At 43.4% G+C, this 9030-nt stretch overlaps 1 protein-coding gene across 4 annotated transcripts; it reads left to right on the top strand.

Annotated features, from left to right (window-relative positions):
* The first annotated feature begins 2 nt into the window (after positions 1-2).
* CMC2 (C-X9-C motif containing 2) lies at positions 3-8371 on the top strand. 4 transcript variants are annotated; one of them, XM_073582556.1, is made up of 5 exons: positions 3-132; positions 2517-2607; positions 2693-2764; positions 6152-6189; positions 8123-8371. In XM_073582556.1, exons 2-5 carry the CDS (start codon positions 2527-2529, stop codon positions 8271-8273), a joined length of 342 nt encoding a protein of 113 aa, XP_073438657.1. In that variant the 5' UTR covers positions 3-132; positions 2517-2526; the 3' UTR covers positions 8274-8371. The 4 variants fall into 4 exon arrangements, with proteins under 4 accessions (XP_073438657.1, XP_073438666.1, XP_073438683.1 ...); XM_073582565.1 differs by lacking the exon at positions 6152-6189 and adding an exon at positions 7913-8017 and having other exon boundaries at positions 8123-8320; XM_073582582.1 differs by lacking the exons at positions 6152-6189; positions 8123-8371 and adding an exon at positions 3248-6143.
* The last annotated feature ends 659 nt before the right edge of the window (positions 8372-9030 follow it).

Here is a 9030-nt window from a genome sequence, read left to right on the forward strand (position 1 = left end):
CTGATATATTTTGATGGACAGGTTTTGTAGCCAGTTAGAATAATGCTTATGCAAGAAAAATACCCGTACGTTTCTAAGGTGCGGGTCAGGTATAAAGAGCCGGGGTGTCGGTGCGGAGCGGCTGTCGTGCAGGTAGGGTGTGGGGTGAATGGAGCTTGCGGGCTGTTGTGGTAATGAACCAGGTTTCCGGTCTGTGCAATCATATTATTACACTGGAGGTCAAAACCTGCCCTCACCTCTCCAAGGTCAGACCCTGTCTAGTGACGTCACTGCCCACACTTGCACTCCGTCTCCCGCAGCTTTTGTATCCATCCAGTTCAGCAAATTGATTGAGCACCCCCCTGGAAAAAAAAATGGTACCATCCGACTGAAACAAACCAATGAGATTCCAGCTTTTAACTTTTAGTCACATTTCAAAATGAAAGAAGCAATCTGATTGGTTGCAAGCTGTATCCCTTTACAGTTTGTTGTCGGGCAGGCACCATAGCGCACTGTCACTGCACAATGCCCATGCACGCTTGTTGGCAGCTCAGATCTGTAGTAAGGAGCCAGAGCGCACTGTCCCTACACAAGGCCCATGCACGCTTGTTGGCAGCTCAGATCTGTTATAAGGAGCCAGAGCGCACTGTCCCTACACAAGGCCCATGCACTCTTGTTGGCAGCTCAGATCTGTAGTAAGGAGCCAGAGCGCACTGTCCCTACACAATGCCCATGCACGCTTGTTGGCAGCTCAGATCTGTAGTAAGGAGCCAGAGCGCACTGTCCCTACACAAGGCCCATGCACTCTTGTTGGCGGCTCAGATCTGTAGTAAGGAGCCAGAGCGCACTGTCCCTACACAAGGCCCATGCACGCTTGTTGGCAGCTCAGATCCGTAGTAAGGAGCCAGAGCGCACTGTCCCTACACAAGGCCCATGCACGCTTGTTGGCAGCTCAGATCTGTAGTAAGGAGCCAGAGCGCACTGTCCCTACACAAGGCCCATGCACGCTTGTTGGCAGCTCAGATCCGTAGTAAGGAGCCAGAGCGCACTGTCCCTACACAAGGCCCATGCACGCTTGTTGGCAGCTCAGATCTGTAGTAAGGAGCCAGAGCGCACTGTCCCTACACAAGGCCCATGCACTCTTGTTGGCGGCTCAGATCCGTAGTAAGGAGCCAGAGCGCACTGTCCCTACACAAGGCCCATGCACGCTTGTTGGCGGCTCAGATCCGTAGTAAGGAGCCAGAGCGCACTGTCACTGCACGAGGCCCATGCACATCCATCGTCACAGTGCAGCAGATAATCCAGTATTTTTTTTGCCCTTCTAGTCAGCAGAACATGACAGCCAGTGAGGGTTTGTCTTGGGGTGGAGCCGGTATCCTTTAAATTGAGATATTACATAGATTAGTGGTTTATGACATAAACACTAAACATCTGATATCGTCCTGTAAGGGTCGTCACAACTTTGCTTTCCAAAAACTGAACTCTCCATTCTAGCATTCGTCTCCAAAGCTGCGCTCAAACCTCTGCTGGTTTCCTGGTCACGGCCGCTGGTTGATTATTGTCTGCACTGTCGGCTCTGCTGTGCCGTATACCCTATCTGTAGAGAAAGACATGGACCGCACATCCAAAAAGTCATCCGTTGATCTAATGCCGCTAGTCAAACATTTCCAAACCTGAACATTCTGATCAGACGGTATGACGCCGCTGCCAGGTCACGGCGAGCCTCGTAGTGGTTCCCTGTTTATAGCCTGAAAGGTGCAGCCAACCACCACCTCGAGAGCGCACAAGCAGGACGGTCGACCCGGTGCCTCACCGCAAATCACTGCTGGTGTCCTAGTCACTGTCAGGCCACGGCCGCTGCTGGTTCATTGCATGCATTGTCGGCTCTGCAGTGCTGTCTCCAATAGCCAACATCAGAAGGAATTTAGTGATGGTATATTGACTAGAATTAGGGGGGCTTCACTTGCACCTTAGTGAGTAACCTTAGGGGGTCATCCAGCACTTCTCAATCAAAAGTGACGCCAGGTATTGGCACATATTGGGCATGGACATCACTTTACATGGAGACCCGGCGAGCAATTGCCGTATGCCACATTAATGGCAACTCATCGGATGTTCAATTGTAGCCAGGCCAGAGCCCAAAACGCGTGGTCTTTTTCCCCCTAAGGCCGGGATCACACATTCGAGGAATACGGCCGAGTCTCGCATGTTAATAGCCGGCACTCGGAGCGAAGCGTGCGGCTGCATAGCAATGCACGGAGCCGCTCCCAAGTGCCGGGTATGAACATGCGAGACTCGGCCACATTCCTCGCATGTGTGATCCCGGCCTAAAAGCCATTTTAGGGGAAAAACAGATGAATGTATTTTTTTACCATATTTATACTGCACAAATGGATCATAAAAACGGACATGTGACCACGGCCTAAACCACACTGCAGAATGATAGTATGTACACCCAGTGATCAGAATTAAACGAGACTGTGGGCTCCTCTGTCATTTGCTTAATTAGCTTCCATATTGTTCTGTTCTGACCACAGTTAACGTACAATGCATCCAGACCTGTCTCCGCACCTCCACACTGAAGAATGCAACGTGCTGATTAATTTGCTGAAGCAATGCCACGTGGACGTAAGTGTGACCTAACGGGAGGTGGGAGGAACATTTTGGGTTGTGCTACCTTCCTCAAGCATGGATTTCTCTCTTATGGTTTCAGAACAAGTTTATGAAATACTTTGGACAGTGCAATGATTTTGACCGAGTGATGAGAAAGTGCCTAAGGAAGGAGGTGAGACTGAAGTTTGAAAGAAAAGTGTTTTTTTTTTTTTCTTAAAGGTTTCTTCATACCTTATAAATCATAAACTGTAAGGATTAGTACTGAGAAACATTCCCTCCCCTGAAAAAGTGCAGCGGTGAAACGTCGTTTCTAGAAAAGACGGTTCAACAGGGTTGTCAATGCTCCTGCATCAAGCAGTGACCGGGGGGGCGGTGAAGTAATGTCTACCGATATCTTCCTGCTCAAATGAGTGGCCCATACTGCGCCCCTGTCATATCCATGAGATATCTGTGATAGGGGCAGGAATACTGCTTTAAAGAAAAGCTGTCATCAGAAAATGATTTATTGCTTAACTCTGGTTTTTGTGTTAAATGTATATTTTATATTAATTTGGGCATTTTTTATCATATCTGTATTTAAAAATAGAAATCTTGTAATTCTCACTCTGGCCACTGTGGGTTTTTTTTTTTAGACTCTAACTTCCTGTTGTTTTAGGAAACAACACATGTCAGAGCCCGACCCCTTCTCCTGTATTAAAGTGTCTAATGAGCATGTGCAAAGGTCATTGTGAAAGGAGGAGCCCAGGTCCGGTGTGATATCACCTATTGTGATTGGAGGATCCTGGGTTATCGGTTGTGGATAGAGGTGTTACCCATCACTGTAATCCTGCCTCTGATATGGAGTCTGCTGAAAACTCTTCCCGAAAGAACAGACAGTATAGCGTTTGAGTTTCTTCATTGCTGTTAATGTACTTGTGTTGTTTCCTGAAACAATAGGACATTAAGAATCTAAAGAAGCCCCAGTGACTGGTGTGAATATTGCAAGATTACTCATTTATTTTTAATAAAAGATATTGATATAAAACAAAGTTTTAAATTCATTTAACCCCCTTCTCGACATTTGCAGTAGATCTACGCCATGATCGGGCAGGACTTCCTGACCAATGCAGTACATGTATGTCATGGTGATTGTCCACGCACAGGGGGCTGTGCGTCAGCGATCGTTGCCAGGTGTCCGCTGATTCTGACACTGGGTTCCCAGTGCCCGCACCGCTCCCAGCACTTTAGCCCCCTAAATAGTGCGATCGCAGTATTTAGAGAGCAGGCAGAGGGAAGAAAGCCCCAAAAAGTGGAATAAAATGCGATCAAAAAGATGAATGTAAAGAAACATGGTACCGCTGAAAAAGTCATCTTGTCGCGCAAAAATCAAGCGGCCATACAAAACAAAGTGATGCAAAGATAAAGAGTTATAGCTCTCAGAATACAGCGATGCAAAAATAATTAGAATTATTTTTTCTCTAAAAGTTTGTGTAAAAGCACCAAAACATAAAAAATTATATAAACGTGGTATCGCTGTCTTCGTACTGACCCAAAGAATAAAGCTGCCTTATCAATTTTACCATACGCAGAATGGCATTTAAAAAAACAAAAAACAAAAAAACAACAATTCTTGAATTGTTGGTTTTTGTTTATCCTGTGTCCCAAAAATCGGAATAGAAAGCGATCAAAATATGTCATGGGCCCTAAAATGGTACCAATAAAAACGTCAACTTGTCCCACAAAAAACAAGATCTCACTTGACTTTGTCATCAGTAATATGGAAAAAATTATAGCTTTTAAAATTATGATGCAAAAACTAATTTTTGAAAATAAAAAAAAGCATCTTTTAGCATGTGACAGCAGCCAAACCTATAAAAACCCGATAACCTTGTATCTCTGTAATCGCACTGACCCAAAGGATAAAGTCTTCTATTCACTTATACCGCACGGCATTAAAAATAAATAAAGCCAATTATTCACCTGCTGTTGATTTGTTCATTTTGCCTCCCAAAGATCGTAGTAAAGCACTGCTCACATTTAATCTGAACTCTGCGCTGAGCGCTTACATCGGGGATTGTGTGCAAATCTCTGAAAAACGGCATTCAGATGGAACCCCCGGTGGAAGATGTCCTATAATGAGGCAGATGGAGGCTCTGTGGCCTATGATCCAGCAGTGTCCGTCTTTTCATTAGGCATGCTTAAAAGTGCCGCCAGACGCAGTTTTCTGCACCGCTGAACAAAGGCCAGAAGGACGCCAGAGTAACTCTGATGCCTCATAGTGAATGGATCCTTCAGGGGTTTCATCTGCATTACATCACTCAGATTTAAAGGGAATCCCTAATGTATGCGCTCAGGATAAATGTGATCCCAAACTTTATGTAAATTGTTCCCAATAAAAGCTTGAACTCAATCCAAAAAAAAAAGCATGTCCTCACTCAGATCTGTCATCTGTTAACGGAAATACTCAGCAACATCCACTGCTGCTTGTTTCTGAAAAACTCCCATGGAGTCAAAATCGTCACGACACCTGTAGATAAATTCCGAAAGTGGTATAGTTTCCAAAACGGAGTCACTTTAGGGGTGATTCTTCTCTTCTAGCACTGAGGAGCTCTGTATATGGAGTCCACAAACTATTATAGAAAATTCTGCACTCCAGGATGCCTCCTGTATAACAGTACTGCTTAGCCATACGGCTGTCAGTGGCTAAGCAGTACTGTTCAGCCACATTTGGGGTATTTCTACATTCAGCAGAAATTGTGGAGCAAATTTTGGTGCCATTTTTACCCATTTTCTTGGAGAAAATGTAAAATCTGGGGCTAGAACAAAATGTTGGTTGTAAAAAATATTTTTTTTTCATCATTGCCCAATGATATAAAATTCTGTCCCCCACCTGTGGTGTCAATATGATCACTGCACCCCTAGATGAACTCATTGAGAGGTGTAGATAGTAAAATGGGGTCTCTTATGGGGGGTTCTGCTGTTCTGCCATTGTGACATGGCACCCTCAAACCAGTCCAGCAAAATCTGAACTCCGATATAGTGCTTCTTCCTTTCTGAGCTTTGCACTGTGCCTCAAAAGTAGTTTTTGACCACATATGGGGTATCGGCGTACTCAGGAGAAATTGCAAAATAAGTTTTGGGGTCCTATTTTGTCCTGCTATCCTTGTGAAAATAAAAACATTGGTGCTAAAATAACATTTTTATGGGAAAAATTAGATTTTTTTAATTTTCCCTGCTCTACATGAAAGCTGAGTGATCTAGCTTCCAAATTGGGTGTCACTTGTGGGGGTTTTCTTCCACACTTTAGGCACATCAAGGGCTCACAAAACCAGACATGACACAGACAGACCATTCCATCAAGTCTGCATTCCAAAACGTCACTCCTTGTTTTCTGAGCCCTGCCATGAGCGTAAACAGTGTATTACCCCCACTTATGGGGTACTGGCGTACTCAGGAGAAATTGCACAACAAACTATATGGTGCAATTTCTCCTGTCACCCTTATGAAAATGCAAAATTTGGGGCTAAAAAACATTTTTATGGGAAAAAAATGATTTTTTTATTTTTACGGCTTTTCCCAGAAGGACCTGGGAATACAAGATGCTCACCACACGCCTAGGTAAGTTCCCCGAGGGGTCCAGTTTCCCAAATGGTTTCATGTTCATTTTTTTCCTTCTCATTCCAAAAATTCCTGTGAAGCACTTGAATAAACTTCTTGAATGTGGTTATGAGCACCTTCAGGGGTGCAGTTTTTAGAATGGTGTCACTTTTGGGTATTTTCTATCATATAGACCCCTCAAAGTGACTTCAAATGTGATGAGGTCCGTAAAAAAAAAATTGGTGTTGTAAAAATTAGAAATTGCTGGTCAACTTTTAACCCTTGTAACGTCCTAACAAAAAGAAAATTGTTTAAAAAATTGTTCTTATGTAAAGTAGACATGTGGGAAATGTTAGTTATTAACTACTTTGTGCGATATGACTCTCTGATTTAAGGGCATAAAAATTAAACTTTTGAAAATTGCAAACCTCGTCAGGTTTTGTCCTTTTTGCCTCTCGTCAGGTTTTGTACTTTTTGCCTCGTCAGGTTTTGTCCTTTTTGCCTCTCGTCAGGATTTGTCCTTTTTGCCTCTCGTCAGGATTTGCCAAATTTCCGTGTTTTTCACAAACACAAGTCATATCAAAGACATTTTACCACTATCATAAAGTACAATATGTCACGAAAAAACAGTCTCAGAATCAGTGGGATCCATTGAAACGTTCCAGAGTTATAACCTCAAAGTGACAGTGGTCAGAATTGTAAAAATTGGCCTGGTCATGAAGGTGAAAACAGGCTTAGGGGTGAAGGGGTTAACACCAAAACTTGATTTAAACATTAGGTAATTTTCTGATGAGTTTCCTTTTTAACAATCCTTGTTAGATCTGTAAGCGCCACCGCTGGACAGATTAAGCATTACATGCTGTGATGATTTAGTTTTGTTTGTGACTAATGCAGTCAATCACTGGCTGTAGAGGTCACGTGGGATGAGACCCCAAGGCAAAAGGCTAGGGATCAGACACGGGAGACACGGAAAAGCCAGGCAAGTACACACTGTAGGTTTTAAAGCGAATCTGTCACCCCTTAGACAAATTTAAGCTATTACTATGGGCATACAGGTAATAGAATGGTTAAACCAGTCTTCCCTGTAAGCCTCATAGCTGCGGTGTAGATGTTGAGAAATACAGTTGTAATGTATTCTGTATACATGGCCCCCATCATTCTCCACACAAAAAAATATAAACCATTCTACTTACCTTCCCTCACAGCATCATGTTCTGATGTCAGCAGCTGATTTCCGCTTGTGGCAGTGACATCATGTGCTTCTTACACGCTGATGTCATCTGCTGGAATACTCACTGCTCCCCACGCCCGGGACGATGGGCGTGGGGAGCAGTGAATATTCATTTCTCTTTAATAACGGGCTCACGTAATCGCCCAGCCGCTGCAGGAAGCTGGCGGCTGTGGCTAACACTATGACGGCTATTAAAGAGAAATGAATACTCCCTGCCCACGCCCATTGTCCCTCCCACCTCTTGGCGCTTCAGTGCACTGCACGCCCCGGAGCCTGGGAGAAATCATTAACATAAAACACTATAACTGCACTTCTCAACATCTACACCGTAGCTACAAGGCATACAGGTAAGACTGGTTTCACCAATTACCTGTATGCCCATAGGAAAAGCTTACATTCATTAACGGCATAAAAAATAAAAAAATACAAATTTTTTTTTTTTTTTATACCATCACAAAGAATTTATTTTTTTGTACATTGTATAGTAAATTAAATAATACAATTGTATGATAGATGGAAAAAGAAAGAAGTTGGACTCTTGGAATGATGGGGATGGAAGAAAAAGAATGCCTGGTCCTTAAGATGGGTCTGAGCTGTAATACCAGACACAGCCGATAGGCAAGGATGACGCTGATCCTCCACCGGTCTTTACCCCTAGATCAGAGTGTTGTGTAGCTCCGATATTCCTCCTTATTGCAACTGTTTTTCTTTTTTGCCTTTCAGTATGAGGACAAGAGAGCCGAGAGCCGCGCCAGGTCAGAAAGGATTAAAGAGAAACTGCTCAAAGCCAAAATGGAGGAAAATTAAGACATGCCCTTCACTTACCAGCCAACCATGGAACCAAACCTTCTCAAGAACGATTTGTATTTATTGAACCGCCAAATAAAACAAACACTCCCTTGTTTGTTTTTTTATAGGGAATTGTTACACCTTTCATTAATTTGCTTAATAAACTGAGAAAACGTCCCAGCATGCCACAGGCACATTATTTGTTTTTTATTGTATTGTATATAGTCAGAAAATGACCTATTGCTTAAATCATTTTTTGTTACTTTAACATATCATAATGTTTAATATAAAAATAATAGTCTTGTAATTTTCCATTTCCCACCATGGCTTTTTTTTTTTTTGAGAATATTCCTGTTTATTTTAGGAACTGTTTTCATTGGACTCCTTATTACCAGAGACAGGATTACAATGACAGGCAACACCGTGGATAATACAGTATCCACCAATCTCAACAGGTGATTAGGGATGATCGAATAGCTATAGCACTTAATGAATAGCTGCCTCAGTAACCTGCATACCTGGAGCGCTCCCGATAATAAGCTGTTCGGAGCCGCAGGTGCAGGTGTCAACGCTGTGTGACAGTCACAACACATGCATGGAGAGCCTATTTGTTGTGTCTGTCACACAGCCGTGACACATGCAGCTGCGGCGCCGAACAGATGATTATCGAGAGCTCTCCGGTTATCCAGGTTACCGATGCAGCTATTCAGTAAGTGCTATCTATAGCTATTCGGATAACCTCTTATCCGAAGTTATTCGATTATCCCTATAGGTGATGTCAGAGCTCCTTCTCCCTGCACACGCTCATTAGATGCTTCAATACAAAACATAGGATCAGAATC

This window comes from Dendrobates tinctorius, unplaced genomic scaffold (assembly GCF_039654945.1).
Source record: "Dendrobates tinctorius isolate UK_male_01 unplaced genomic scaffold, ASM3965494v1 ptg000009l, whole genome shotgun sequence".
Lineage (NCBI taxonomy): Eukaryota > Metazoa > Chordata > Amphibia > Anura > Dendrobatidae > Dendrobates > Dendrobates tinctorius.